Raw genomic sequence first — 16,168 nt, forward strand, 5'->3', positions numbered from 1 at the left:
CTTTTGCACACTTCCTGACACTTTTTGTTGTTGCTTCTCTCTTGGGAGCAAGTTGTTCACACAAGTTCTAAGCTGTGATCTTAACTGACAGCTGCCTCTCTGGATGCTAAGAAAGTCTTTTGGGAGAATTATACCTGTCACTGCATCTTGAGAGGATTGAAATAATTTCGAACCTAAGAACACTCAGACATCCAATGATTTTTAGAACAATTTTTTAGTTATCTTCAGCTGATATTTTATAACTCAGTGCAATGTGTAAAGAATTTGAAAACACAGTTGCTGTGCTTTTCTAACTGGTGTCATAAATATAAAGGGAAGGGTAACCACCTTTCTGTATACAGTGCTATGAAATCCCTCCTGGCCAGAGGCAACATCCTGTTACCTGTAAAGGGTTAAGAAGCTCAGCTAACCTGGCTGGCACCTGACTCAAAATGACCAATGAGGGAACAAGATACTTTCACATCTGGAGGGGGGGAAAAAGGCTTTTGTCTGGCTGTGTGATACCTTTGCCGGGAACAGATCAAGGATGCAAGCCCTCCAACTCCTGTAAAGTTAGTAAGTAATCTACCTAGAAAATGCGTTAGGTTTTCTTTGTTTTGGCTTGCGAAATTCGCTGCGCTGAAGGAAATGTGTATTCCTGTTTTTGTGTCTTTTTGTAACGTAAGGTTTTGCCTAGAGGGATTCTCTGTGTTTTGAATCTGACTGCCTGTAAGATTATCTTCCATTCTGATCTTACAGAGTTGTTCTCTTATCTTTTTTTGTTCTTCTAATAAAGTTCTGTTTTTTAAGAATCTGATTGGGTTTTTTGGGTCTTAAAAATCCAAGGCTGGTTTGTGCTCATCTTGTTTATTCTCAAGCCTCCCCAGGAAAGCGGATGTAAGGGCTTGGGGGGATATTTTGGGGAAATAGGAACTCCAAGTGGTCCTTTCCCTGATTGTTTGTTAAATCACTTGGTGGTGGCAGCATTTTACCTAATCCCAGGGCAAAGACTTTTAACCTAAGCTGGTAGAAATAAGCTTAGGGGGTCTTTCATGTGGGTCCCCACATCTGTACCCTAGAGTTCAGAGTGGGGAAGGAACCCTGACATATGGTTACAGGGCGAAGAGTTAGGAGGCAGGGGACAGTGATTGCTGGAGGCATACAAACCCAGGCTGGCCTTTCATCTGTGCCTTGGAAGTCTAGAGTTGAGTCAGTCCTCAGCATGCTATTCACATTCTTCACCATTCGGGCAATTAGTTCCCCAAGATCACTTTGAGGCGCAGTCCTGTACGAGAAGCCCATATTGTCCTGGTACAGAAAATGGGAGAAAGAAGTGGTACATGGGAAGTGAATTAGCGAAGAAAGAGAGGAGGAGAAAAGGGAAAATGAAAGACAAATGAGAAGGAGCTGGAAGAAGATAAGCTTAATTAGAGAACTTCCATTCTCCTTCATTACATACCAGAGCTTCTGCTCTTTTATCTGTAGGGCCCGATGATGCCAGAGCTCTAGTGTTACTACGGTAGCGCCATAGTCCTGAACTCGTACTGAAATGAGCTGTGCCTCTCACTACTAGGATAGACTCGGTTCCGCACAAAGGTCAAAGAGAAATGAGAGACTTGTAATGAGAGGGCACATCACCCTACTTACTGCACAAAAGCCATATGTTGCTGCTCTACTCCTGTTCCACCTCCTTCCAAAAAGACATGGCAGCGCCCCAGCTGCTTACCTTCGTTTGTGTGGGTGATACTATGTCACCATGCAATTATGGCATATGAAGCAGTGAAGTCATGGCCACAAATGACAACATGAGACAAGATGGCAGTGTGGTGCCACAAAAGGTTAAAGTCCCAAGAAGCTGCCCCAGAAGATGCTTCAGAACCCAAGCCCACCGAAATGTGTACGTTTCCCTCTTTTTTTCCATTTTAACCTCTGCAACTAATGGTTCTGGAAAATCAGAACTTCATGAGATAGTCGGGAACCTTGCAGAAAAAGTCAAGTGGACTTATATAAAGGAATTAATTTGACTCCTCTTTCTTTCTCTGCCCCCTCCACTTGTATGTACTTAGCTTGCAATTGCAATTCTTTAACTTACAAGTTTTGTTTATTTTTGTTCTTGTTTCAGCATCACTTTTCTGGAAGATTAATCAATATCAGTGGCAGTGCATTAATATGTCTCTCCCCCTCCCCGCCCCCCATTGGATGTATTTCCTCTGGCATCAGGGGCAGGATATGGATTTGATCTTTTTAGGCTTTAAGAAAATTAAAGCCTCAGAAATACTGTGCTGATTAATATTGCTTTAAACTTCTATATCTAGCTAGCGCTCTCTCTCTCTCTCTCTCACAAGCAGTGTACAAAGGCAGTGTATTCTAGAGGATAGACATGACTCAGGAGTCTCAGATTCTATTTCCAACTATGCCACTGGCCTACTGGGTGACCCTGGGCAAGTCACTCCCCCCCCCCGTGCCTTGGTTTCCCATCTGTAAAATGGGGATGATGATACTGACCTCTTTTGTAAAGCACTTTGAGATCTACGGATGTGATATGCTATATAAGAGCTAGGTGTTAGTATTACTAACATTAATAAGTTTATCCTCACAACACCCCCACCACATAAATATTCTTACATCTGTTTTACAGATGGGCAAACTGAGGCACAGGGGGTTAAGTGACTTGCCCCAAGTCACATAGCTGGGGCCTCTCCTGCAAGCTGTTGTGCACAGCAGACTCTTCTGCTGCTGTTAAACCCACTGAAGTCAGTGGGGTTCTGTGTGGGTGTAGGAGTCCACTGGTGCAGAGCAACTCGCAGGATCAGGGCCTGAAGTCACAGAGTTGGGAACAGAGTCGATGTCTCCTAGCTCACAGCCCATTGCTCAGACCACAAAACAGGGCTTCTTTCCTTACTCCTTGTGGGACAAATCTTGAGGCCTTAATTTAGTCCATATTTAAGGCAACTTCCAGTGACTACAGTGGGAGTTGGTCTGCATATGGACTGAATGAAAACTGAGTAAAAACCTCAGGATTTAGGTCCCTATTCTTTATAAGCTATAATAAAGCTAAAAATTTCCAGTATAACATTTTAGTTTTTTTGTGAAGCCTGAAGCAAAGGGGACCTCTTTTGAACATCCCATGTTCTTCTTTGGGTGTGGACACTTTTTGTCAACTTTCCCAAGAGCCAGTTGTCAATAACGTACAGGAAGTTCCCACCCTTCCTGGTGGAGTTTCTAAGTCAGACCTAACAGAGATACTCTGGTCCTAGAAATAGACTGGCGCTATGCCAGTTTAGCAAAGCACTTACAAAGACATCTGTGATTGTCTCCTGATTTAGAGACCCCACTCCTTTGCAATCCAGTATGCCTTATCCGCAATGTTCACATGGACTTACATCAATGGAGCAGGCCATGAGCGATCCTCTGTCCTTGGCATGTTTCATGATCTTGTATATATCTTTGGGTGCATCTTTTATCTCATAGAACTCTGTCACTCCTCCTGTGAAATCCTCCATGGCCTCTGTAGTATTGCCTCCTTTCAAAGCCTCATAGGACCCGTGGAGTCTTGGAAAGGAGAAAAAAAAGTTATGCTATAAACAATCCTGGTTCTACTTCATCAGTTTGGTAAAAGTCATGTTGAAAATTTTTAATAATTGTAATAATAATTTTAATGTGGGTCATTCACATATACCTACAAAAGTAAGTTGTTTGTTTTTTTAGAACTAATTGCTGACATCTGGTTAAATGGTAGGCCAAACTCTGGAAACTACTCTACAGTTTATTACATCCTGCCCCAAGTCTAAGCCACTAAAGTTAACTACATGAACACCACGGGGAAATATTGTTTACATGTATAGATTTTCAAAGAGGGGCTTCTTCAAGAGAAATCCAAGAAAATTTCTTCGTTATGGCTTGTCTCCACATCTACTTGGAAGATAATTATGTTAACTGTGGTATAGAGACATATCATCACCTCCCCACACACAGCATATAACATAAGGCTATTGGAGGTGTATTGCAATTCTAAAGCATTCCTTTACTTTGCATAGGCCTTTTCCAGCAGAGCACTCCAGAATTCATTGCGCTGGGAAGATTTGGTGAAGACCAGCTGGTTGTTATATGTTGGTAAACAATCATCAATGACAACGTCCACCCAGTTTCCATAGCGCCAGAACTGAATAAAAGTAGACAGAAAAATGTATTAGTGAGTATGGTGGGAGGGAAATCTGGCTTAAGAGTTAGAAAAGCCATGAGGCCAGGGAATTCCAGTAGCTAAGTACTGTGATGAGTTTGGTCCATTTCCTAAACATTTTTGGAGATCTCTGCTAGGCATTTGAGGCCTGATTTCCAGAAGTGCTGAGTACCTACAACCCTAATTTATGTCAGTGGGAGCTCAACCTTGGTGTTAAAAGACTAAGAGACATAATATTTAGATGGTCATGAAGCACAAATTCAAAGTGAGGATCTCCTTCCTGCACCATGCCCCTTTGGTCGTCCACCCAAAATGTCCATCTTAATCCACACCACCTTCTCTTTACCCTTCCTACGCTAATTTCTGAAGAGTCTACCTCCTCCTCTCCTTGGAGCCTCATTCTTCCTGAATAGTAGCAATGGCTTCTGTGTGGCCCTGTAACTTGCAGACCCCCAAACACTGCCAGGATTACTGGGTTGGGTTTTCGGCCATGTGGAGCAGCATGGAGGACCTTGTGCTGCACTGGCCTTGTGTTGTGATAGAATAAAGAACTTCAGTTTCCTGTAATCCCACACACTTTCACAGTAATCACCCATCCAGCCAGATTGCAAACAGGAAGGTGTGGGGAGAGGTTGAGAAAAGACATTGTAAAACTGCAATGAAAGCTGCAAGTGTGGTAGCTGGACTGAGTTCGCTCATGCAACATACACAGCACTACATAGAGTCTTTTCAGACGTAGGATCACAGGTAATGTAGAAAACAATCAATCAATCGGTGAATGATCAATTCTTTTACAATAGGTCTTCAACACAGACCAGCTATTTGAGAGACTAAAAATAGGCCCCCTTTCCAGTTAACAGTTTATCTATAGTCCATGTAGTGGGCAGCATGGGACAGCTGAGCAATGAGAGGGAACACCTGTTGCTCTCTCTTACTCATGGGGCATATTAATTTGCAAATGTTTCAATGGTGATTTAATGCTCCTCAATTACTGTGGCAGATTGCTTGTTCTGTGATTCTCCTAGAATAATCTGGCATGGCGGAATTTATTTCCTACATCTCCCCCGCCCTTGTCACTTGCACTGTCATCAGATAGATGAGACAAAGGGAACAATTTTTTCCTGGACTGTCAGAGCAACAAGTGTTCCATTTAACTCCCTGGATAATACCATCACTACTCTACATGCTGCTTTTGGAAAGGACTCACCTGGAAGTGAAAGATCCCAGCATAGTTTTTTATGAAGGTCTGATCGTGAGGTATGACCCGGCAGAGTAGCTTTTCATTCAGTGTCAGGCAAGCAATGGCAGCTAGGAACCAGCAGTCACCTGTAAACAAGCAGAAGCAGCAGACAAAATGAAGGGTCAAAGGCATTAGGGCAAAGTCCTATGGGACAAGTGGTCCATCTCCTCCAGCCACTAGAGTGTTTTGTGTGTATTATGATGTATTTTAGTACATGCATAGCACATTAATATTGTATTAGGGAAGTGCCCATTAGCACAAATCAGGATTGGAGCTCCACTTGCTAAACACTCTACAAACATAGAGGGGGTATGATCCCTGCCCCAAAGGACTGAGAGGAGTCTGAGTTGGTATAATTTACACTTTCCTCTGGCTTGCTCAGAATTTGTTACACAAATTCACAAATCCTTAGCGTCTAGTACTTCTTTATTCTGTGAGGTTGCTTTAGCCTACACTGGCTGCAATGTCTGAACTCAGAACTGCCAGACCACAAAGTGCTCCAGCCATACCCTGTGGCACCTAGAATGCCTGCTGGGCCAGGCTTGGGGGCAGGAGTAGGTGGAATACAGCTGGCTATGTTGGCTTTACAACTGGGAAGTCACCGATCCAAATTGAATTCCCAGCTGACTGTTAAAGACAGCCTTCCATGCTAAGACAGACCAGGGAGGAGGATCTGTGCCTCAATCTGGCTTTGGTGTATTTCTGGCTACGTTTTACGCTTTGATTTTCCATTCTCAGGGCAACATTCCAGTTTTGCTTATTCTATTATTGTGAGGTTTATTTGCTGCTTTATCATGCTGAAAAAACTCTTCTAATTTCAAGCCTGTGTCCATGTTTGCACAATTATATTCTTATGGTTTTTTAAAAGTTACATTTTAAAATAATAAACGTTATGCTAAGGTTTACTACCTCAATGGTGAGCTCCAGGGGGCAGCGACTATTTTCAAACTACTTGTGTGTACAGCCCCTAGCACAGTGGACCCTAATCTTTGATTAAAACCCTTAGGCACTACTGTAATATAAACTACAATGCCAGGTAAATTTGCCTGCACAATCTCTCTCTTTAGAATCATAGAATATCAGGGTTGGAAGGGACCTCAGGAGGTCATCTAGTCCAACCCCCTGCTCAAAGCAGGACCAATCCCCAACTAAATCATCCCAGCCAGGGCTTTGTCAAGCCTGACCTTAAAAATATCTAAGGAAGGAGATTCCACCACCTCTCTAGGTAACACATTCCAGTGTTTCACCACCCTCCTAGTGAAAAGTTTTTCCTAATATCCAACCTAAACCTCCCCCACTGCAACTTGAGACCATTACTCCTTGTCCTGCCATCTTCTACCACTGAGGACAGTCTAGATCCATCCTCTTTGGAACCCCCTTTCAGGTAGTTGAAAGCAGCTATCAAATCCCCCCTCATTCTTCTCTTCCGCAGACTAAACAATCCCAGTTCCCTCAGCCTCTCCTCATAAGTCATGTGTTCCAGTCCCCTCCTCATTTTTGTTGCCCTCCGCTGGACATTTTCCAATTTTTCCACATCCTTCTTGTAGTGTGGGGCCCAAAACTGGACACTGGACACTTTCATGATGCCCGTACTCCTTTAACAAACTCTCTGTCCCAGGGCACCAGGCTCTCACTTCCTTTCTTTTTCCTCCTCAAAACTTACTCTTCCCTCAAGCCCCAAAACTCTAACCCATCTAACATTAAAGAAAACACACACAGCTGGAACCATCCTGTAACCCGCTATACATATTGTGTTGTCTGTGTAAATCGTAAGGCCTTGAGGGCAGGGACTTGATTTTTTTTTAAATTGATCCTGTTCAGGACTGAGCATACTGTCAGCATGTAAAAATAACAAACAGCTTGTCTGTTATTGTAGAAAACATAGGACTAAAACATGCATTAGGTTCATTTCATCCTCTCTGCAGCAATTGTCCCTGAAGTCCTGCAGAACAATAGGGGATTATTTAATATAGCGGGCTGGTGGGTTATTACATCAGCAACAATTTAAAACAAGCAAACAATGGGCATGGCTACACTTGCAGATGTAGAGCGATTTGAGTTAAACCAGCCTTTGTAGAGGGCAGTAGGGAAAGTGCTGCTATCTGTCCACACTGACAGGTTCAAGAGCACTGGTGTGGCCACATTTGTGGCACTTGCAGCGGCATCGGGAGCAGTGCATTGTGGGCAGCTATCCCAGCATGCAAGTGGCTGCAACGTGCTTTTCAAATGGGGGGTGGGGTGGGGTGGAGTGTGACAGGAAGTGTGTTGTGTGTATGTGGTGGGAGAGAGAGTGGGTTTTGGGGGGGCTGAGAGCATGTCAGCATGCTGTCTTGTAAATTCAGACAGCTGCAGACCTCCCTCCCCCTCCCCGCCTCTCTCTCTCACATACAGCATTCCACAGTAATGGTTGCTTTGTCTCGGAGCAGATAAGCAGCCGGCTGTCAGAAACGGAGCTTTCAAAGGGCATATCCGCATTCCTGCAGCAATTCAAAAACAATGACAAGAGTGGCCACTTGACTCAAGGGGATTAAGGGATATTTCCGGAGGCTGATCAGGGCGCAGTAAAGCTACACCTCGTTCACACTGGCGCTGCAGCGCTCCAGCAGGGGCGCAGCAAACGTTATTCCACTCGCCGAGGTGGAGTACCCGCAGCACTGTAGCCGCGGAGTCAGAGTGCTCCACGTGCCTTGCCAGTGTGGATGGGTAGTGAGCTAGTGCGCCCGGGTTTCCTTTATTATGCTGTAACTCGCAAGTGCAGCCAAGCCCAAAGTTGCTCTTACAAATTTATCAAAACTGTGGAGTCACAGCCGATGTTGTCCGGGCTGTGGGAAACTCACAGTGCATTGGCTTCTGATTTTGCTGAATTGAGTCTGTGAGCTTGTGAAAGGAAAACAAGGAGCCTTTGGAACAATATCTGTTGGGAGCCATGTGGAGGGTAGAAGTAGGATAACTTGGCCTAACCTTTGTCTGTGATGTGTGAAGTGATGAAGGGGTGAGGCAGAAACTGAAGCATTTCAAAGAGAAATGCTGCCTGAAACGTCCTACTTCTTATACTTCCTCTTTCACCTGAATGGTGATTTCCAGTGTGGGTATGGGTATTTGAGGACTTTCCCCGCCTCTTCATCAACAAAAAGGGAAAGAGAGTTGATGGCTATTCTGTACTGAATTGTGGTAGGCCAGGTCTATGCCATAAACTTACATCAGTATAGCTGCATTGCTCAGGGGAGTGAAAAATCCACACCCCTGGGTGATGCAGTTATACTGACCCAACCTTGGTGTAGACAGTGCTATGTCAATGGGAGTGCTTCTCCCGTTGCCATACCTACTGCCTCTCACGGAGGTACTGGGAGAAGCTCTCCCATCAGCGAAGTAGCATCTTCACTGAAGCGGCACAGCTACACTGCTGCAGTGTTTTAAGTGTAGACTTGCCTGTAGTGTGGAAGTAGGTTTGTGTTTAAAAGCCACTAAAAATTACCTTCACAGGTTGATGCTTGTCTGTTTGTGCCACTCTGTGGTAGCTGCACATAGACCTTTGGGCAAGCCCTGTGGTTTGAAGTACAGCCAACTCAGAGCCTTAGTAGCACCTTTTTAGAAAAAGTTTAAATAGTTTGTTTTCATTTTCAGTTTTAACAAATGTTGCTTACATTGTGGTGTTTGGAGCTTTAAGCACTGTGGCGACTGTGTGTGGTCACTGCACCTTTAAGGTTGCGTGGTCTGGCAGAGATCACAGCTGGCAGCAGTTGCAGCTAAAGCTGGAACCCCGGAATGAAGTGGAGTTGCATGTTGCTTGTAAATAAGGACTCAATCATTGGGCTAACTTGATCCATTATTGTTACAGTCACTGTAGTTAGCTCACTTGTTTACATTTGAAGAGTTAACATACATGGTTTGAAAACATAATGTAGATGGGCTTTACTGTCTTATACAATGGTTAAAAGTGGCGCAGAGATAAAGCGCTAACTCTGAGTGCTCTGGGTTTGTTTGATATTTGCAAAGACTGGCTTTTCAATAGTGCAGAGAAATGTGCTTAGTAACATACACAAACATCTAGTCCAAAATGAACTGACCACTAATGGGTAGGGGAAAAGTGAGTGCACCAGAGGGACAGGGTATCATCAGATCAGAATAGCTTATGTGCAGTCCTGAGCATGTAAATGTGCACAGTTGCCATTTTCATTGTTTCTGTATACTCCTGCTGTAGGCTTTCTGTATATCTAGTATAACAGGCATAACTAGCTTTCTTTCTTTCAAAATGGACCCATCCTTTGCTCTGGGTATATTATTACTGCCTCTGAGTGATTATGATCCATGCACACAGCAAGTCTATGCTAAAATTTCCTGTTGCTGTTGCCTTATCTTCCCTTGCCCCATCCCTGCTTGTTCCTTTTAATCCACTTGTGCTACCTCTTGTCTTTCAGACTATAAATTCTTTGGAGCAGAGACTGTCCTTTAGTATACATCTGCATGGTATGTAGCTCAATGGAGCTGTGACATGCATGAGGTGTCTAGGAGCCGTTATAATGTAAATAATAAAATCGATTAAAAATCTGACAGAATAAACTGATTTTAGATTAGACTCTTCCTCATCCATTCAGCCTCTTACTACAAATAGTTGCCTCCCCTTTAGCTCACTCTGTCTCCTTAAGTCACTCTGTTCTTGAAAGCCTGGGAGAAAAGAGGCCTTGCAAAACGCTGCCCTGCAATAAACTTCACAATATGAATAACAAAGTCCATGCACGCTGAGCAGCTTCTCTCTCACAGTCCTCATCTACAACCCTGCTGGACAGGGAGGCTTGGTTGAGAAGAGCTATGGCAAGGAAACATAGATGTTTTAAACTCCTATCTAGCAAGTAAAAGCTAAAGATAAACTCTGATGCAAATATCTGGGACTAAATAAGAAATCCAAAGCACAATACAGAAGACAAAATGTCATACCTAATTCTCCTTGACAAATATCAGTTCGGTTGGCTCCACCAATTATAAATCGTGGATTCTCACAGATTTCCTGTAAGATACAAACAAACATATGAGCAGGAAAAATGTGCTTTGTGCTGTCTGTTTAGTAACCCGGGCCCCAGCACCTGCTGTAGTTTCGACTATAAGAAGGGTAATGTCAGGGCCTGCAACTGTGACGCAGCAGCATAGAATGCTGTCCTGGGGTGAGAGACAGCCCCGGAGAGGGCAGCTCCAGCTGGGGAGGGGGCTCGAAATCCAGTGGAGAGGAGGCAGCTGGAAACTGGTGAGAGACGAAGGAGGTGAAAAGAGGCGGCGCTGAGGTAAAAGGGTATTTGCCAGAGGAAGCTGGATCGTGAAGGGCCGTGTGCGAGCAGCCCAGCTGCGAGGGTACAGAGCGTGTGACTGGTGAGTTTGACCATTGTGACGCTGACAGGGAATGCAGTTTGGGTGTGTGGGGAATGGGTGTGGCTCTCCAGGTGAGGAGCTGTCATTCCTGGGCAAACCTGTTGGAAAGAGGGGCAGTCATTGCAGCAGCCAGTCAAAGGAGCATCACAAGCCGGAGAGACGCCTAGGCGGGACAGCAGGGGTGAAGCTTGACTTCAGCCAGGGAGAGGAGGAATCCCTCTAGGGATGACAGAGCATGTTGCTGACAAATTTATTTGACTGTGATGGCAATTTACATTTAATCATTTTCCGAAGCGGGTATTTGATGTTACTTCATGTTATTTATGTTCTTGCCAAATTTCTGGGTTTTCCTTTATAAAGTTTAAAATTGAAGGTTATCTCCATTGTACTGGTTTGCCTCTTCCAAGCCACACAGGAGGCATAGCCTATCTGAAGTCTGGGTCACTGCATCTATTTTCTATAGAAATGAAATAGGAGTTATGTCAATGTGATGGCCACAGAACCTACAGAAAAACCATCTGCTGCAGGGATTTGATTGCAGTTTCCTTTCAGAGGTGCTTTTTGGGGCCCTGTGAGGTCAGATGTGCAGAACTTCAGATAAAGTATAGTCTCCATCCAGAAGGGTTTGGTAACTGGAATTGGAGAGACCTCTTCTGTGCCAGCTGCATGGGTCATAGTTGCAAATACATTAACATTTTGAGGGGGGGATCAGATAGAAGAATTTTGTTCAAAGTGTGGGGTGGGGGCAGTTAAAATTGGGGTGGGATGAGGAAAGGCAGGATGGCAAGCCAGGGCTGGGAAACCAGTGCAGTTCAGAAAAATTTAGGGCTACAGACAAAGGCGGAGAAGAACTCTCCCAGAAAACTGGAAACATCACTGGGGTAGGTCACTTGTAGGGGATAAGGCTCACATTTTCAAAAGTGGCCACAGGTTTTGAGTGCTTAAGTTTGTAGGTGCCCAACTTGACACAACTAGGTGAAGATGAGCTGCCAGTGTGGAGAGAGCACTGATGCCATTTTGGGAAGAAAGGATCCCTGTAATGATCCCTCTTTAACTCCCCCTCCCCACTAATCTGCTCTTTGAGTCCTTGCTTTATAAGTTGTGCTTTCCTTCATTTTTGTTAAAGATTTTCTACTTTTTTCCCTAGTTGCAATATTGAATTGCCAAAATTTCACTTGAAAAAGGTAATGCTGCTACAATCTGCCCCTTCAGGGCATGATTCTCCTCTGGCCTGCCCCTAGCATAGTCATTTACACCTGTGCAAAGTGAGTGTAATGTGCTCCCAGATCAGAACATTAATATTTTACACCCACTCTGCACAGGTGTAAATTACTAATGATTTGTCTACATTAGAGAAGCTAAACCAATTGGTGCCTCTTCAGTTGATTGAAAAGCAGCTTGCATCTATCTTTAAAAATGCTTCAATAAATGGTTGCAGAGGCAGAAATCAGCTTAACTTACCTCAGAATTGAACCTAGATTGTAACGCAATTCAGGTAGAAACATTTTCATATGAGGTAACTGTTTGTTCCCTAAGCTGGACAACGAACCATGCAACCCAGGCTGCAGGAGGAGGGAAGAGACGACAGACAGCCCCATGTTGGAAGAGACTCCCCTATGTCTTAGCAGCCTTCATACATGAACTTCATAGCTCAGGTTAGGGGGGAAAGGGACATATGCCAGCCGTGGGAATCCATATGCAAGGTTGGAAGAAAAAGAAAGACCCCCAAGCAGAACCCATCTCCCAGGCAAAGAGATGGTGGCAGGGAAGGAACTTCCAACCAGGTACCCAAACTCCTGAGATGGGGATAAAGAGAGAGATCTACTTAATAACTCCCATCTCCTGTGCTGGGGTGTGTGTGTGATAAACTACATTTGAGGATCCCATTTCCTGGGAAGTAGCAAGAGTGGGGAGAGAAGAGGAGCTCCTCCCAGGAACCCCATTTTCTGGGTGCAGGGGAGAAGAGAGACCAGCAACTGTGGGTACAGCTACATAGGAAGTCAGGAGTACTAGAGACAGGTCTTAGGTACCGTAGCTGCAGCCTGAAGCTTTTTCAGTATGAACAGCACAGTGATGGGCTTTCTGAAACTCATATTTCAAGTCTAACTGTTTCTTTGGTGTGAGAACATTTCTTCTCCTCCCCAGTAGTTAGCTCAGGGATGCATTAATTTTGATGTAACTATCTGGATTATCCCCCTCGCAGAATTGAGACAAATGTCCAATAACAACAAATTTCTGGCCCTCCACAAGTCATCTCATTCTGCCGACTGCTGGGAAAGGAGAAAGTGGCCTTTATTTTCGTGCCTTAGTCAGCTGGCTGGGAGATTAAATTCTGTAAAGTCAGCTGTTTGAGATATCTTATAACTTCTCTCCATCCACTTGATTTGTTGGAAACATTCTTCTTGACACTGCTGTCATGCTTGTCTCGAAAATTGGCATAGTGTCCTGTGGGAAGTTTCAGATTATAGGAGTATATTTTCTAACCCAGCCAATGTACTTCAGCCTGCTGAAACTATCATTGACTTCAGTAAGAACGAAACTAGACTCAGGATACGGACTTCAGAGTTTGGCACATTGTATTTTAGTTAAATGTAGCTGGATATTTAAATACTTCCAAAGCTGCCAGTTAAAAAAGAAACATAAAGACACCACTGTGACGTTTCCCTCTGGTGTTATCTGGACGGGTGATCTGCTAGGTCACTCCAATCCTTGACTCGGGGAGCCAGCCTTACCCTGCTCTGCTGTGAGAACCCCCACTCCTGGGCTGTTCATGCACAGCCTCTGGCATGTAAGCTGCTCCCAGTTACTTGCAACTGAATGACACTAGCCAATATCTCTGGTCCCAGAAACAACCCTAGGAATCTCCGTCTTGCAGTGTCCAGTTATGCCTGCTGGATGCTGCAAGCTTATATGAGTTCGTCTATTTAACAAAGAAATTGATATGTAGCAGGCTTATTATCCCAAGGGGAGTCTCTGACATGCTTCAAACCAAACGCACTGCTTCAGGTAGAATAAACAAACAGATTTAGTAACTATAAAGATAGATTTTAAGTGATTATAAGTCAAAACATAAGTCAGATTTGGTCAAATGAAATAAAAGCAAAATGCATTCTAAGCTGATCTTAACACTTTCAATGCCCTTACAAACTTAGATGCTTCTCAACACAGGTTGGCTGGCTGCTCTTCAGCCTTTGATCAGCACTTCAGTCCCTTGATGTGGTGTCTGTAGGTGTAGGTGGAAGAGAGAGCAAGCATGGCAAATGTCTCTCCCTTTTATCATGTCCTTTCTTCCCTTTTGGCTTTGCCCCTCCCCCCTTCAGAGTCAGGTGAGCCTTACCTCATCGCAGTTCCAAACTGACCAAAGGAAGGGGGGTGACTCCCTCAAGAGTCTAATGCAGGGGTCGGCAACCTATGGCACGCATGCCAAAGACGGCACGCAAGCCAATTTTTAATGGCACGCTGCTGTCTGCCGCGGACAGCAGCGTGCAATTAAAAATCCTGCCCAGCCCTGCCCACTCTTCTCTGCCCCCACCCACCACTCTCTCCTTAAGGGGCAGACAAGCTTCCCCCTTCCCCTGCCTCTTCCCACAGCGTGCAGGGTTCCTGCCCCTCCTTCTCTCCCTCCCTGCGGCCGATCAGCTGACGGCCCTTGCTATGGAGGGGGAGGGGGAAAAGCAGAACCGCAGCGGGCTCTCTGCTCCGGGGACCTTGGCGAAGGGGGTGGAATTGGCATATCCCCTCCAGCCTCCTGCCGTGAGCCGCTCAGGGCAGGGGGCTGGGAGCATCCCCACGACCCCAGCCCACACTCCCAGCCCTCCGCCCTGACCCCTGCACCCCCTCACACATCTCCAGCCCTCTGCCCTGACCCTGAACCCCCCACACCCCCATCCCTCTGCCCTGACCCCTGCACCTCCCTCACACACCCCCAGGCCTCTGCCCTGACCCATGAACCCTCCTCACACACACCCAGCCCTCTGCCCTCACCCCTGCACCACCACCACACCCCAGCCCTCTGCCCTGACCTCTGCACCTCCCTCATACACTCCCAGCCCTCTGCCCTGACCCTGAAACCCCCACACCCCCGAGCCCTGTGGCCCTGACCCCTGCACCCCACCTCACACCCCCCCAGCCCTCTGCCCTGACCCATGAACCCTCCTCTCACACACCTCAGCCCTCTGCCCTGACCTCTGCACCCCCCACAACCCTAGCCCTGACTCTGGCACCCCCCACACATACCCAGCCCCCTGCCCTGACTCCTGCACCCCCCACACATACCCAGACCCCCCACGCCCTGACTCTTGCACCCCCCACATCCCCATCCCCACCCTCGCCCCCACCCTGAGCACCAAACTGGAGCTCCTGCACACCCCCCCCCACATTCCCACCTGCACCCCTCGCACCAAATGGGAGCTGCCCAGGTAAGTGCTCCACACCCAAACCTCCTGCCCCAACCCTGAGCCCCTTCTCTCATTCTAGCTCCTGGCCAGACTCTGCACCCCAACCCCCAGCCTGCTCCTTCACCCCCAGCCCTGTTCTCAGTGCACTCCCACCCTCATCTCAGTGCAGAGAGAGGATGAGAATGGGCCAGAACCAGGGAGAAAGTAGTTACCTACTCTATGTGGACAGGGCCGGGACCCCAGACCAGCAGCGGGCTGAGCGGGGCCGGCAGCCAGGACCCTGGCTGGCAGGAGCCGGCGGACAGAACCGCAAACCGGCAGCGGGCTGAGCCGCTCAGCCCACTGTTGGTCTGGGGTCCTGGCCGCCGGCCCCGCTCAGCCCACTGCCAGTCTAGGGTTCTGGCTGCCGGCCCCTTGCCAGCCGGGGTACTGGCCGCAGGCCCCGCTCAGCCTGCTGCCGGCCTAGGTGAACGGAACCCCAGGCCGGCAGTGGGCTGAGCAGGCCAGGGTGTAAGATCAGCATTTTAATTTAATTTTAAATGAAGCTTCTTAAATAGTTTGAAAACCTTGTTTACATAGGACAATAGTTTAGTTCTATAATATAGAGACTTATAGAGAGAGACCTTCTAAAAAACGTTAAAATGTAGTATTGGCACGCAAAACCTTAAAGTGAATAAATGAAGACTCGGAACACCACTTCTGAAAGGTTGCTGACCCCTGGTCTAATGGATTCTTTTGTTGCTGCCTAGGCCAGCGTCTTTTGTTCCTGTGAGGCTGGACTGGGTTTGTCCCATATAGGGTGACCAGATGTCCCGATTTTGGGGTATTTTTCTTATGTAGGCTCCTATTACCCCCAACCCCCTGTCCCGATTTTTCACACTTGCTGTCTGGTCACCTTAGTCCCATACCGGTCCTGATGAGGTGTGAACTGCCTCTCTGCTCTTGGAGAGTTTTTGCCTGGGTTTGCTTTAAGCCATGAGAATACATTTTCAACCTCGTAACTATATACAT

At 46.3% G+C, this 16,168-nt stretch overlaps 1 protein-coding gene across 1 annotated transcript in view; it reads right to left on the reverse strand.

The window, feature by feature from the left end:
- CAPN3 (calpain 3) overlaps positions 1–16,168 on the reverse strand; it is a 73,730-nt gene that overhangs the window by 50,387 nt on the left and 7,175 nt on the right. The window contains exons 2-6 of the mRNA XM_073348627.1: positions 10,335–10,404; positions 5,367–5,485; positions 4,008–4,141; positions 3,363–3,531; positions 1,147–1,287 (exon numbers count right to left, since the gene is read on the reverse strand). Coding sequence (XP_073204728.1) covers positions 1,147–1,287; positions 3,363–3,531; positions 4,008–4,141; positions 5,367–5,485; positions 10,335–10,404 — 633 coding nt within the window. The remainder of the gene's footprint in view (positions 1–1,146; positions 1,288–3,362; positions 3,532–4,007; positions 4,142–5,366; positions 5,486–10,334; positions 10,405–16,168) is intronic.

The sequence above is a fragment of the Lepidochelys kempii genome, chromosome 6 (genome assembly GCF_965140265.1).
Source record: "Lepidochelys kempii isolate rLepKem1 chromosome 6, rLepKem1.hap2, whole genome shotgun sequence".
NCBI classification, from domain to species: Eukaryota; Metazoa; Chordata; order Testudines; family Cheloniidae; genus Lepidochelys; species Lepidochelys kempii.